This window comes from Pangasianodon hypophthalmus, chromosome 1 (assembly GCF_027358585.1).
Source record: "Pangasianodon hypophthalmus isolate fPanHyp1 chromosome 1, fPanHyp1.pri, whole genome shotgun sequence".
NCBI lineage: Eukaryota > Metazoa > Chordata > Actinopteri > Siluriformes > Pangasiidae > Pangasianodon > Pangasianodon hypophthalmus.
The window spans coordinates 16,631,546-16,647,120 of NC_069710.1; the positions used below are offsets into that span (position 1 = coordinate 16,631,546).

Below are 15,575 nucleotides of genomic sequence, written 5' to 3' on the forward strand. Positions count from 1 at the left end.
GCCTGATTGGTTGACACAAGGCAGTTTGGCTCCATGGATTCATGCTGTTGAAGCCAAATTCTGACTCTACCATCTGCATGTCACAATAGAAATCGAGATTCATCAGATCAGGCCAATTTTTCTGATCTTCAGCTGTTTTGGTGAGCCTGTGCCCATTGTACCCTCAGATTCCTGGTCTTGCCTGATAGGAGTGGAACCTGAGTTGGTTGTCTGCTGTTGTAGCCCATTGACCTCAATGTGTTGTGCTTTCTGAAATGCTTTTCTGCTCATCATGGTTGTAAAGAGTAGTCATGAGTTACTGTAGCCTTCCTACCAGTTTGAACCAGTCTGGCCATTCTCCTCTCACCTCTCTCATCAACAAGGGGTTTCCTCCTGCATAACTGATGCTCACTGGATGTTTTTAATTTTTTTGCGCCATTCTGTGTAACCCAAAAAGGCCTAAAAATTAACCAGCCCATCTGGTATCAACAACCATGCCATGATCAATTCTGATTCCCCATTCTGATGCTCGATGTGAACATTAACTGGAGCTCTTGCCCTGTATATGCATGATTGTATGCATTGCGCTGCTACCACATGATTGGCTGATTATATAATTGTATGAATGTGCAGAGAGAGACGGGTGTGTATGTGTACAGGAGTGTATGTCTGCGTTTAGGGCACAAACCAGATGAAATTTAAGATTTTTGTATATGTTTTTTATCTAAATAGTGGTGTTTATTTTCGCCTTGCAGTAGCATCTCCACATCTGAAAGGAAGGCATGCAGTTGGAGTATGGATGAGCTTGGCTTTCCTGAGCTGGAATTGGCCCACTGTGTTTATGCCCATTGGCTATGTTCTTCTCTGCAGTGCCCTGACTGTGTCTAAGGCCAATTGAAAGCAGAATGAAGCACCCTCATTACGCTGTAAGAAGGAGCCTTGGGATAAAGACACAGGCAGATAAACAGGTCCTGAGAGACCAACTTGTTAGAAAACAAAAGGTCCAACAAGTAAGCAACAAAAGTAAAGGAGAATCTGTAACCAGGATAAACATCTTACAATGGAGCAATTAATTAACAAGCTAAAAACAGAAGCAACAGTCAGTGATCTGCGAGAGGTCAGAGCTTTAAAGGAGAGAAAATAGTGTGAATGGCACCCTGGAACCTTTCATTAAAAAGCAGAAATAAAATGCTTGACTCCCCATTGGCAAAGAGCTGCTCATTACAGACAGCTTTTTGATTGAAGGTGGATCAGCACATTGATTATCAGGAAGGAACATATCCTTGAGGAATAGGGAATAGTCCTCATTAAAGGACAGAGAGGAGAAAATCTTAAAGCAACACCACACATAACAAAGAGGATTTTTTTGTTGCGGCTCATGGAAACACAGACACACACTAGGTGCATGAATGCACACGGACACGTGAGTGCAGCGAGATTGCCTTCTGATAGGTCTGCGTTAGTTGGTATTCTGTGTGTGAGCTGATGAAGAAGGAGAAAGAGATTCTGTCTGCAGTTTTTTTTTTCTCGGAAAGCCAGTGGGGCCTGGTTGCCATTGACCTCTATTTAGAGTGAGGCAGAAAGAGATAAAACCTTTTGATGGGGAGGCCATTACTGTCAGCAGAGGTCATGACTCATGCTGCCAGTCAACACAACACACACAACACATCTCAATCACCTCACTGATTAATGCATCCTGTGTGTGAGGATGTGCTAGGTATTGGTGCACATAAACATGTTACAAGCAGCATTGGTGATGTTACTACTGGATGTGGAAATGTACTGTGTGGTCCCCCAACACCTGGGGAAAGAATCATACAAAAACGTACAGTTAAGGTTTTTATGTCAGCATTTCTTTTTATCAATATCAACAAATGTTGCCTTGAGCTGAGTGGCTTGTCTAATTCGGGGGTATTCGAATAAGTAGCTAACATGACTGAATAGTGACAGCAGTTACCTTTTAATGCATTAATGATTAAATTATCTATAGCCATAAATTAAAGTGGTTATGTTTTGCATTATGTTTCATTTTTATAGTTTTATTTTTGTTTTGTAGTGACAATAACAATAGCCGACTTTAAAAATAATAGATTTAATACAGTTTCTGTCACACTTTGATGTCTAATAGTTGGTTTAAACTATTCAGGTACAGTCCTAAATCTTTTTATATAAAATGTTTACACCTGTCTAATATTGTGTAGGTCCGCCTTGTGCCGTCAAAACAGCTCTGATCTGTCGAGGCATAGACTTCACAAGACCTCTGAAGGTGTGCTGTGGTATCTGGCACCAAGACGTTAACAGCAGATCCTTTAAGTCCTATAAGTTGCAGTGTGGGGCCTCCATAGATCGGACTTGTTTGCCCAATCGGATTGAGATCTGTGAAATGTGGAGGCCAAGTCAACACCTTGAACTCTCTGTCATGTTCCTCGGACCATTCCTGAACAACTTTGCAGTGTGTCAGGGCGCATTATCCTGCTGAAAGAGACCACTGCCATTAGGGAATACCATTGCCATGAAGGGGTGTACTTGGTCTGCAACAATTTTCAGGTAGGTGGTACGTGTCAAAGTAACATCCACATGAATGCAAGGACCCAAGGCTTCCCAGCAGAACATTGCCCAGAGCATCACACTGCCTCCGCCAGCTTGCCTTCTTCCCATAGTGCATCCTGATGCCATCTCTTCCCCAGGTAAGTGACGCACACACACCTGGCCATCCAAATGAAGTAAAAGAAAACATGATTCATCAGACCAGGCCACCATCTTCCATTGCTCCATGGTCCAGTTCTGATGTTCACGTTCCCATTGTAGGCGCTTTCAGCGGTGGACAGGGGGCTATGCAGCCCCATACGCAGCAAGCTGCGATGCACTCTGCGTTCTGACACTTTTGTTCAGCAAGTTGTTCTACAGTAGGTCTTCTGTGAGATTGAACCAGATGGGCTAGCCTTCTCTCCCCACATGCATCAGTGAGCCTCGGGCACCCATGACCCTGTTGCCAGTTCACTGATTGTTCTTCCTTGGACCACTTTTAACAGGTACTAACTGCATACCAGGAACACCCCACAAGACCTGCCATTTTGGAGATGTCTGACCCAGTCATCTAGCCATCAAAATTTGGCTCTTGTCAAAGTCAGTCAGAAGGAAAAATGGGCAAGCGTAAGGATCTATCAACACACCAACTTTGAAAACTGTCTGTTCATTTGCTGCCTAATATATCCCACCCCTTGACAGGTGCCAATGTAATGAGATAATCAATGTTATTTACTTCACCTATCAGTGGATAAATCTGTTTGTGCACTCTACAGGTGCAGCGCTCGCGGAATAAGCAGATGAGGGAGATGTTTCCAGATGGATTTGGGATCCACCATGCTGGGATGCTGAGGCAGGACCGTACGCTCATGGAGAACATGTTCTCCAGAGGCTACCTAAAGGTCCTGGTGTGCACAGCCACTCTGGCCTGGGGTGTCAACCTGCCTGCTCATGCAGTCATCATTAAGGTGAGAAATATCACTGAATTTAGCCCAAGCGCCAACTGAAATATAAAAAAATCCAGACAGGATCTCTCTCTCTCTCTCTCTCTCTCTCTCTCTCTCTCTCTCTCTGACATGAGGTTCTGTGTGTTTCTGTGTGCTATAGGGTACTCAGATCTACGATGCGAAGAGGGGCACCATGGTGGATCTTGGCATCCTGGATGTGATGCAGATTTTTGGACGTGCTGGCCGTCCACAATTTGATAAATATGGAGAGGGCACCATCATCACTTCACACGACAAGCTGAGCCACTACCTCACCCTCCTCACACAACAGAACCCCATCGAGAGTCAGTTCCATGCCAGCCTGGCTGATAATCTCAATGCTGAGGTACATGCCTAATCATTCCCATAAACAAATTTAAAAAATCAACTAGATATCAGCTGATGGCCATTTTGATTCAGAACTAGGAACCTCAAACCATTATCAAGTTTCATTCAGTGGTTCTCAAGTCATGGGGATAGCCAGGGGATCCATGTTTGTTTGGGTTTTTTTTTCCCCACAATAAGTGACTATTATTGGGGCTCTTATAGTTATTAGATCGTTTGACTGATTATTTGAATTAAATTGGTTTAATCTAAACCTCAGTAGTTTAAAAACAAGTCTATAAGTAGTATCAACTTGGACCCGATATGTGCAAAATTCAGGAATTAAAAGGTTTATGGCTACAGGAATACACCCAGAATATCACTGTACACAGCTGCATGATGTGTGTAATGCCTGAATAGTTGAATGATGTTGAATAGAAAAAGTAAAAGCTTAATCTCTGTAGAAAAGTTCCTCATCTCCCCACATGATGGCAGCATCTTCTAATAACAATAAAATATCTAAGCGCTAGAAATATCAAAAATGTCCACCAGGTGGTGCAATTGAACAATAAGCTACAGCGCTCTGCCATTCCCTTCACAAAAGAGATGAAGTGTCTGTCTCTACTCTGCATCTTACTGGCTGGTAAATATGCATTTCTATCCCATGCTTGCTTGTCATATCAGTATTTTCTTATGCGTATGCCCCCACTCTGTTTTACCCCTCCTACCAGGTGGCTTTGGGAACTGTGACCAACGTTGAAGAAGCAGTCAAGTGGTTGAGCTACACCTACCTCTATGTACGAATGAGAGCGAATCCGCTTGCTTACGGCATCAGTCACAAGGCCTACCAGGTACACATCAGTACCTTCCTCAGATTCATCTGGGTCTACCTCAATGCTCCTCTCTTCCTGTTTATCAAGTGGCAGCTCCTTGAGACATTTCTGTCTGCTCTTTTTTGTATTTTACTTACTATATTCTGAGTTGTCCCAAGACTCTGTTGGTGCTGTATTTCTCTGTACAATAGTTCCCACTTGAATCCCTCTTACTTATGAACACTTTTAACTCCTTTATAGATGGATCCAGGGCTGGAGCTCTACAGGAAAGAGTTAGTAGTGGAAGCTGGGCGGAAGCTGGATAAAGCTCGGATGATCCGTTTTGATGAGAGAACTGGTTATTTTGCTTCTACAGACCTTGGCAGAACAGCCAGCCACTACTACATAAAGTATAACACAATTGAGGTATAGTGGTAAATTGGGCTGTTTCTCTACATCCTCCTTACCTTGTGTTCACACTAGCAGGCAACAAGTCTCTTGTGTCACTTGTAGCAGCCAGTACTGTTGTCCTTTGTGGCCATGCACTGTCCAGCAGTTTTTTAAGGTCTAATGAGAAATGGTAGTAGCTATAATATAGCTTTTAAAGCATACTAATTAAACAGGAAATAAATAATGCACTAATCAGTGTAAAAAAATTGGTTGTGTGACTTCACATCATGTGCTAGGCTTCATACTAGCTTTGTTGATGAAGTACACTCACCAAAGGCATCAGCAATCTCTGCTACTTCCTTCCAAGCGTTAATTTTTATTTGTAATGTTTTTATACACATATAATGAGAGGTTATATATCACAGGATAAGAAGAAGCAACGGTTATAAGATTTTCTTCCATTTTTGCGTGTCAAACAGTAAATGGGAACTAATAGGAACTTAAGGTTGTGAGTAGCCATGGGATTGGTCTGAGGAATCGTTCGAGCCAGTCACTTTGATTTGTCCCTTTACTGTGTCATACCTAATTTTTAATGGAGTTGAGGAAATCTTAATTCAGATGCTTGCTTTGTTGCTTGCCAGTGTGAATGTAGGGTTTTTTATTTTTTTAAATGATCAAAGATCAAGGATCGAAGAAGGTTATGTTACATGTCTAACATGTGGCTGTTTCTTTATTAATTTTAAAAAAATGAAAGCAAGTAGAACTCAATTCCACTGTCATGGATGGGAATGCCTTCACCTCCATCAATTCTAGTCCTTCCTGATGCAAATTTATGTGCCTGAAATACCCTTAAAAGGAAGGAAGGAAGCTGTTGAAGAAAAACTATTTCAGACACTTGACTTTGCTGTCTTACAGAGATGTTACTTATACATGTATGCTCAGGAACTCGTGGTCCATTTTTTGGTCCATCTAAGATTTCTGTCCAAGATTCTTATTAGTGCATTATCTCAAGAACGAGTGGTTGAATGTTTGTAGGCTTTGTATGGAGATATCATTGTAACCAGCAGGTGAATTGATTAGATTTTAAAATTTTTGATCCAAACAAGGTCAAAGTAAGGCCAAATCTATGGAATATTTTTTCTTTAATAGCTTTCTTCCTGTTTGAAATCTATTTTAAGGGTATATTTTGAACCAATTATCAAAGTAACAATAAGGACTAGATGTGTTGGCAGTGGAGACATCTTTGTTGCATCGAATTCTACTTGTTTTGTGATATTTTAATGTCATTGTATTACTTGTATGAATTGATACCATGTTTTGTTTAGAATTGCAAAAGGATTTATTTTTAAATGATTATGCCAAATGATAAATGTTTTCACAGACGTTCAATGAGATGTTCAACGCTCAGAAAACCGAAGCCGACATTCTGAGCATTGTCTCTAAAGCAGAGGAATTTGAGCAGGTTAAGGTAAGAGGCCACATTGCACTTATAGCTGGAGGGATTTGATTTAAGAGAACGTGTCTGAAGTACAGCTTTCACTCATGCCTTATGTGCCCTCACGTGAAAGTGTGCAAAGCGTTGTGGCTAATGGCCTTTTGCTGTGTGCAGGTGCGAGATGAGGAGCTGGAGGAACTGGAGCAGTTGCTGTGTAGCTTTTGTGAACTGCCAGCAGCTGGAGGAGTAGAGAACGGCTACGGCAAGATCAACATACTGCTGCAGACCTACATCGGGCGCGGCGAGGTGGACAGCTTCTCCCTCATCTCCGACTTGGCTTACGTGGCCCAGGTAACACACACACACACACACACACACCCACATACACACACACATACATGCAGATGTGGACGGATGGGGAAGTATATCATCCTTGAATACCTGAAATTTCTGGTAAAAACTAAACAGTTTCTGGGGCAGTTTTGAGCATATTATTTTGATCACTCCTGTTTTTACTTTTATTGGGAGCCCATATTTCTCACATTTATATGCATCCCAGTAATCTGATTGATGCCTTTATGTGAACAATGGAGCTAAGATAAGTGAATCTGACTGAAAAACACTGGATTATCCATGTAATAATCTCTTAAAGTTACAGGAGATAAGTGCCCTGTGAAAGACTGGCATTACATCCAGGGAGTATTTCCACCTCGCGTTCAGTGTTTTACTGAAGATGAATGAATGGATTATGAACAGTGGGTCACTGAACATGAATGAGTGAATAAACATTATCAATTTTTGGTCAAAATAATGTTTTAAGCAGTAATATTTATATATTTATTGGATAAATAAAAAAAAATAAAAAATCATTTATAATGACGGGGACTTTACTTATTTGTGTCATGAGATTGTTCTGTTGTACACAAACTGTTAAAATAGTGTATTATTATTATTATTATTATTGTCTTTACAATACAATATACATTAACAGTGATTGAGAGAGCTTTGTGTACTGTGTCTGCTTCCCATTCTATGTCTTCACATCCTCTGCTGAAGCCATCTCTCTAGCTCTTTTCTGCTGTAACTGGTTCCATGTGGCCGAATAGTTGAAATAGTTCAAGCAAATTCCCTCTTTGCTCCTAATTCGGCTGATTTCAGATGAACAGCCGGGGATCCTGCAAAAGCCGTCACTGTTGACTAAAACATATCTAATTTTAAATCCAGGTCCTCCCTGATGTTTCTGCCTGTGACTACACCCACATCCACATGGGCAAGAGATAAATTTGTGGGGGGAAAAAAATTGAAAGCAAAAACTTGAGCCCTATTTATATTAGTGAATGAAATAGCTCCTGAATGTGAGTTGTGATGTACAGTAATAAATAGACGGTCACGTTTAACACATAGACAGTGCCTTGACTTTTTCAACAGATGTTACTGCACAATGAATACACAGAGTAATTGATGGAATGGTAATTGAATTCTTATGCTGTGGAATTATAGGAACTTCCTGTATTGGCCCTCATTTCACGGAATGCTTGCTGTTTCTCATCTCACAAAATGCGTACCGCTGTCGAAAATATTTCCGTAATGATTTTGTAAATAATTGCAAGTTGCTCGGGTACAGTAAAGCAGCCCCAAGCAGTCCTTCCATGTTTTTTCCCCTCTCTGATAATCTTCCTCTGTTGTTAAGTGTTTTCATATTATAGGCATGGGTAGAGATTCTCAAAAAACAACAGCAAACATGAATGCTTAAAAAAGATGTTAAGTTGTGGTTGTCAGATCACATTTTTTATGCAGAAATCCAGATAATAAAAGGGAGTGCAAGTTTTCTCTTACAGCTTCACTCTAAATAATCTTATAAACTGTACAAAAAGAAAGCAAAAAAACATCTCCGATGAATTAGTGCAAGCACATCACACAAATTTTAGGATTGTTCTGAATTCAAAATCTGTGACATTACTATCCAGGATTATCCAAAGATCCTACCTGGCTTTCCTTTGAGTGTTTGAAGTTCTTATCATTTTAGAAAATGCTAAAAACTTTTGGTGGAAGCTTAGGCAGGAGTTTGGTGGAGGATGAACATCTGGACCCCCAACACACATGCCCACCCACACACACACACACACACACACACACACAACAGCTGGTCTGGCCTGTCGATCAAAGCAAATTCTGGTCAGTCAGTTTGACCAGAAATATTAATTACACTTTCTATTGGACTATACACATTATTTATAGATCACCTCTTATAATCGATATGAACTTTCTGGCTAACATGGCTCATAACAATAAGCAGCTTGGCATAAGTGGTTGTGTACTGGATTGCTAAAGACTTAAAGTTTCATGAAAAAGTTCAAGAACCCCTATTTTGACCTCTCCATGCAGCACATTGTTGGTTTATCTATAGAATTGCCTTACGTAGTAAAGTGGTTGTTTATGTGTTGTGTTTAGAATGCTGCACGTATCATGAGGGCTCTGTTTGAGATCGCTCTGAGGAAGCGCTGGCCAGCCATGACGTACAGGCTGCTCAATCTATGTAAGGTAATTGATAAGCGCCTGTGGGGATGGGCACACCCCCTGCGTCAGTTTGCCACGCTGCCTCCCACTGTGCTGTCCAGGCTGGAGGAGAAGAATCTCACTGTGGACAAGCTTAAAGATATGCGCAAAGACGAGATAGGTGAGTGGGCTCAATGATTTTGTACGATCTGAGTGCTCTTAGGGATTTTTCCCACACTTTTTTTTCCTCCTGAACCCTGCTTTTGTGAGTATCAAAGTTGTTTTTGGACACAGGTGCAGTCTGAGACATGATCACAGCTTTACTTGAAAATGCTGCTCTGGGATTCACTTCAAGTGAACTCTGGTTAGGCCAGCACCATGTGTGAAAGTGATTCACTCCCAGGGCTGGGCATCAAATTGCGTGACTGGTTCAGCTCATCACTTTATTTTCTGTTTCACAGTGTTGGGGAGGGGCATTGTATGGTCTGCAGATAAAATCATATGCCTTTTTGGAGCATATATGGAGGGGAAAAAAAGGACATTCAACTGAAGTGACTCATAAAAAACACTGAATCATTTTTGTGTCAAGCAAGCAGCTTTGACTGAAGTGTTGACCAGTGTTGACTAAATGAAAAGAAACACTAATTAAATACATAATCACAATGTAAATAAACAGTAAGTGTTACAAACCTATTATCACCCACTTTGCAAGCAGTGTCTTATGAAATTCCAGTCAATCTGTGGTTCAGGAGGAATTTGTTTGTGTGAAAACAGTGATCCTTGAGTGTTGACAAGTGTGAAACCACTCTTAAACATGTGATTGATCATTTCTGACTTGTGCTGTTTCAAATAAAAGCATTATAAAGTGTAAGGGAAAGACCTAAAGAGCTGCCGTGTGTTTATGGCTGCAGGTCACATGTTACACCACGTGAATATTGGCTTGAAGGTAAAGCAGTGTGTCCACCAGATTCCTGCAATACTGATGGAAGCTACCATTCAGCCGATCACACGAACCGTCCTGCGCGTGCGCCTCACCATCACCCCCGACTTCAGGTGGAATGACCAGGTAACTATAGCAACCACAGCCCAGTTGAAAAATAATGGCTCCTTTGTCTTTGACGTGTGTACTGTATTCCACAGAGATGCAGGTAGAAAATGCTGAAACATTTTAAGCATTACTAGAAATGAGGTGCAGGTATAAACGCGAACACACAAGCGTACACACGCACACACATACATCCTGGCTTAGGGAAGCTTAAGAGAAGCTTAATCTGTCCATTCCTCTCCTGTGTGTAAGATCACAGGGGCTTGAATGGCTGAAACCTGCTGCTATTGTTCTGTGGAGTGGGAAGGAGGGGGAATAAGGGGGAGGGTGAGAGGGAGGTAGTGAGCCCCAGATGGACCCCGTGTGTCCTCCTTGTGCTGCAGTCTCACTCCTCCACCTTATAGAAGCTTTCTTCAACTCGATGGCCAGCATCTGGGCCCTGCTTCAGTCCCTCTGTCTGATTTCTCCTGCCTCTCCAGTGCAGCACACAAGCATGATGGCTCTTTCTCTGTTAAATCATACTGCTCTGATTAAAATAAAGTTATTATATTCACTTTATTAGCTTTGGTTCTACTTTTTTTTAAATTATTTTTTTTCTCTGACTGTTGGGGTGAGCAGTAATATTATCACGATAATTGGTAAATATTATCACGATAATTGATTTTTAACTAAAATAAAACATATGGTGCCACAAAGACTAATGTGACACTGTGTCACAAATACGAGATCATCTCCTGGAAATGGAAGTGTTACAGGAGATTAGATGACAGTGTGGCTGAATGTGCTTGTTCTAATATATTATCATTGTTTATAGTAACATCTAAATTTTTAGGGACTTGTGTGGCGGAAGCATCACATAATATAAGACTAATAACGTAAGAATTATTTTAAATATATATATACTTTGATAAAGTAAAGCTTTCTGTAAAGATACGTTTATTTACATTTGTAGAAAGAATCTCGGGTGTCACTGTTTTGTAACAAAGCCTTCAGGACAGAGTACTTTGTGTTTTCCGGGTTCTCAGTACCATGATAATCTGTGTCTTATTTGTCTTATTAACTTCAAGAGAGTTAAAAGAGAGGCTGATGACAGCATGACTGTTTATAGCTACTTGAACGTAAGTGATAACAGCAGTTAAATTGCGGATATTCCACAACATTAAATGTAACAATAAAAGTTTACAAAAGTATATTGTGTTTTTATGTAAGCCATTACACCAGGCCTTCACTGACTGTTTTCCTATAACGCAACGCCCGTCATATTTATATTTCTGATTTTACTGGGACATTGCTTCTTTTTGCTTCATTGCTCTCTTTAATTTTTACTTCTTCAATGTTCTTCTCTCTTACTTAGTTCTAACTCCCTTTTCTAATGGCCATTAATCAGAAACGGCTGATGGTTGACATGGCTGTCATAATAGTAGTTCTTTATTTGCAAAAGCAACTCGAAGCGAACAGCATGTGCATCTGAACTGTCTGTGTGGCACGCCTGAACTCTCTGCTTTTGGCCGACACCAGACGTATGTGTGAATCCCGCTGCAGCAAGTCTGTTGCTTTTGAAAACAAACACACTTCATTAAGTAGCAGCTGCTCAGGACTTCACTTCTCCTGTGAGTTCAGAGTCTCCTGAGTCTTTTTCACACTCGCAAACTTTCCATCTGACCCCATGCAGACCTCTTAATAGTGCTGCCATAGATCTTATTTTCTATCTTTAATTTTCGCCCTGAGAATACAGTCTGTTAACTTGGAAGTGGATTTGTGTCATGATACTAGACTCTTCTGACATTTTCCAAACAAGCATATGCACACTGCTAGTGGTGTCCAAGTCAGACTGCTGAAATTGGGGACTGATATTTTCAAATTAAGCAATCCGGATCTGTCTAATCAATCACCAAAACTTAACCCCATGCCATCGCCATACCTGCTTATTTTCAACATGACTTACAATGTCTCAGTGCAGGAACTGATAGAAAGGCCCAGAAGAGGATTAGGACCAGATTAGTGCTGAGCTTTAGCCGAGCCCCAGATGGAATAGGAGGCCTTTGTAGCACCATTGAGAAGGGATGACTGAATCAGGAAGATGAACGCTTGTGTCCGATTAGCGGTGCATGCTTGGCTCTTGGGAGAGTTGTAACAGAACACCCCAAGCTTAGCGGTGATCCCAGTGCAAACGTACACACAGCAGCTCTGCAAACCTCTTCAGACACAAAGCACTCCGTTTGCTGCGTGTACTCTGGGATTCTAATAAGAGTGTTTTTGCAGAGGCTTGTAATTCTTCCCAAATGGATGGATGTCATCCACAAACTCATTACAGGGTTATCTATGTATTCCATAGTGTTTTCACTCAGCTCTCATTAGCGACAACTGCCCCATGGTTTCTGTGCAGGAAGACAGCACACACACAGTCACACTAACTCTTTCTGCAGAAGTGGCCTTGGCTCCCAGTGAAACAAAGAATACTGTCATATTGCTGAGATTTTTCCAAAGCTAATGACATTCCTTATCGTTATGTGTCCGTCCCTCAGGTGCATGGCTCGGTTGGAGAGCCGTGGTGGCTGTGGGTGGAGGACCCCATCAACGACCACATTTATCACTCAGAGTATTTCCTCCTTCAGAAGAAACAGGTAGGTATTCACAGTGTTATCTACATTTATATTTTCCTCTTTACTCATTTGGCAGATGCTTTTACCAAAAGTAACTTACACTTAAACCTATCAGCTGAGCCACTTCTGCCCAGTTTAAAATCTTACTTGGGTTCTGTAGATTTGTACCTTCAATGAACAGCTGCTATGATCATAAAGACTGTCCCATGCCTATTCCAGAGCTCTTCGTACTATTTTCTTTTACTACAGCTGTATGCTAGCATTTCAATCACATGATTTTTCTCTTGTGGTCACCATATTTGGGACCAGATTTCTGTCTTTGCTGCATAACACCATGCTAGTGGTGAAAGATGGCTAAAATTACTCACATAACTTCAGAAGAGAATAAATGGTAATGGTACGACAAAGTTGTTAAAATATGCTGCATTCGACTTAACATGGAAGTCAAATGATGGCATTTTCGTCCTCTGTGCGTTCGAGGTGCAAAGTGGTGAAAAAAATCTGGACGCCTCCATGTTTGTCTTTTGTTACCAAACAGCTAGCCAGCTAACTGTGATGAGTGATGTATATTTTCCTCCTCAAAACAGTGAACTGTACAGTCAGTGTTAAAGACTGAACAAGCGAATGTGTCTGTATGTTGACTGATCTAAAGCAAATACTTGTGTATAACTCATTTAAAGGTAAGAAGTGCTACTTTGCTTACTTCTGATGCTGTGCGCAGCCATGTTTATTTGATGCCTCTCCCTGAACTCGGGGGAACTTGTAAGGTTTCTCTTGTCGAGTTTCGTTTTCTTTGGCTTTTCCTGGTCGGAGGTCTGGAATTACAATTTACGACCGCTACTCGAATGCAGCAGTAGACTCTGATCCTTATGTACTTCTCCCCAAAATTCTGACTCCATTAAACTGGCAGAAAAAAATACACCAAATGTGCGTTTTACTAATATAGTTATCTCATATATACATGAAAATCTGAAAATGAAGCACAGACACAGTAAGATTGATGCGGTCGGTTCCCTATCTGGCCCTCAAAATGGCAGTGATTATACTGTACAGTGAAACACATGAAATGCAAGGATACTCTAATGATCTATATTCTCACTATCCGGTGTCACCTAGCAGAGGTTCCCTTTTGGGTCTGGTTCCTCTCAAGGTTTCTTCCTCATGTTGTCTCAGGGGGTTTTTCCTTGCCACTGCCACCTCCGGCTTACTCATTAGGGAAGTAAATCTACATCTGGATTTCTGTAAAGCTGTCTTTTGATGATATCTATTGTTACAAGCACTATACAAGTTAAAAATGCATTGAAATTGATTTGAATTGTTAAAGCTTAAGTACAATTTTTTTGTAACATTGGAATATTAATTTTAGTGACTGTCAATGTAGAGGACTCCTGACAATTGAAAAGTTATATAGCATGATATATAGGTGGGAGGGGAATTCATTTTTAATTTCTTAGTAGAGTTTTATGTAATTATTGTTATTGCAGAATAATATTGTCTTACCTTAATGATTCGACCCATGTTTTCAAAGCCAAAGTACATGTAACACTGAAGTTACATATACAGTTCTCATTTCTCTGTCTCTCTTCCTCTCTCAGGTGGTGAGTGACGAGCCTCAGCAGGTGGTGTTCACCATCCCGATCTTCGAGCCCATGCCATCACAGTACTACATCCGTGCTGTGTCAGACCGCTGGCTAGGCTCTGAAGCTGTGTGTGTCATCAACTTCCAGCACCTCATTCTACCTGAAAGACACCCCCCACACACAGGTGTGTATCCTGTAGATGCAGAGATACACACATGGCACACACTGATAGAGTAAAGCACTTGAGAGCAGTCATACAAATATTAACAGTAAATTTCTATGTTCACCAGCGTTGGCGTTTATTTTTATCATTAATGTTTGGAATAATTTTGTTCTTCTATACACGGGTTTGTACAGAGCTCCTGGACCTACAGCCGCTGCCCGTGACCGCATTGGGCAACAGGGAGTATGAGAGTCTATATAAGTTCACCCATTTCAATCCCATTCAGACGCAAATCTTCCACACACTCTACCACACTGACACCAACGTGCTGCTCGGAGCACCAACCGGCTCAGGAAAAACCATTGCAGCAGAGATGGCTATCTTCCGAGTTTTCAACAAGTATCCTACCGCAAAGGTCTGTGTTTCCTGTACTGCTGATTCCTTTCATTTGACACCTGTCTGTGTTTCTGAGTGTGTCAGCGCCAGAATTATTGGCGGATGAAAAAGGTTGTGAAATATGTCTCCAAGGATTAATCTCACACTGAAAATATGAAAGGGATCTTTCCAGATAGCACACATACATCAAAACATGCGTGATTTACATCCCAATAATGTCACAACAACCTTGTTTGCTAATTGTCAAGTTAATCTTCTACTTATAGCCATCCTTGAGGATAATGTGTGATTTACGCCAATCAGTGTTGTTAGACAGCATCCCATTTTGGTGATGGGTTACTTTGATTGAAGTAAATTTATTCTAAGAAGAAAAAAAAAAAAAACTTTTTGAATAATGTCAGTGTAATCAAAATGGTTGGTAATATTGCCAAACATGTAATGAGTCTGACAGCTTTCTCTAGCCACAAAGGTTTATTGTTAGAATATATACTTAGCTAAGCAGAGACAGGTTTGGAGTCTAACAGCGCATGTGTCAAATAGTGAAAAAAATGTGAGCAAATAGTGTGCAGCGTGCCCTAATTAATTCCCTTGTACTTGCAAATACTAATACTGCAAAGTGAGTGCCTTTATTTATTTATGAGTGTCATTCAAATGCTTCTGACAGTTATCTCTTGTTTTTATTCATTGAGGAAAATGTGATTACGTTTCATCACATACTTTGAGCAGTAGGGTAAATTATTATTATTATTTATTATTATTATTATTATTATTATTTAATTATCGTTTAGTTTTTGTCATGGGGAAATGTTGATGAACATTTTTCGTCTTAGTGTGTTAAGA

At 40.7% G+C, this 15,575-nt stretch overlaps 1 protein-coding gene across 1 annotated transcript in view; it reads left to right on the forward strand.

The window, feature by feature from the left end:
* The window catches only part of ascc3 (activating signal cointegrator 1 complex subunit 3), a 148,885-nt gene that overhangs the window by 105,524 nt on the left and 27,786 nt on the right, over window positions 1-15,575 (forward strand). The window contains exons 15-25 of the mRNA XM_026926265.3: window positions 3,282-3,473; window positions 3,613-3,837; window positions 4,547-4,666; window positions 4,889-5,053; window positions 6,399-6,485; window positions 6,627-6,803; window positions 8,904-9,129; window positions 9,860-10,014; window positions 12,519-12,617; window positions 14,192-14,360; window positions 14,534-14,754. Coding sequence (XP_026782066.3) covers window positions 3,282-3,473; window positions 3,613-3,837; window positions 4,547-4,666; window positions 4,889-5,053; window positions 6,399-6,485; window positions 6,627-6,803; window positions 8,904-9,129; window positions 9,860-10,014; window positions 12,519-12,617; window positions 14,192-14,360; window positions 14,534-14,754 — 1,836 coding nt within the window. The remainder of the gene's footprint in view (window positions 1-3,281; window positions 3,474-3,612; window positions 3,838-4,546; window positions 4,667-4,888; window positions 5,054-6,398; window positions 6,486-6,626; window positions 6,804-8,903; window positions 9,130-9,859; window positions 10,015-12,518; window positions 12,618-14,191; window positions 14,361-14,533; window positions 14,755-15,575) is intronic.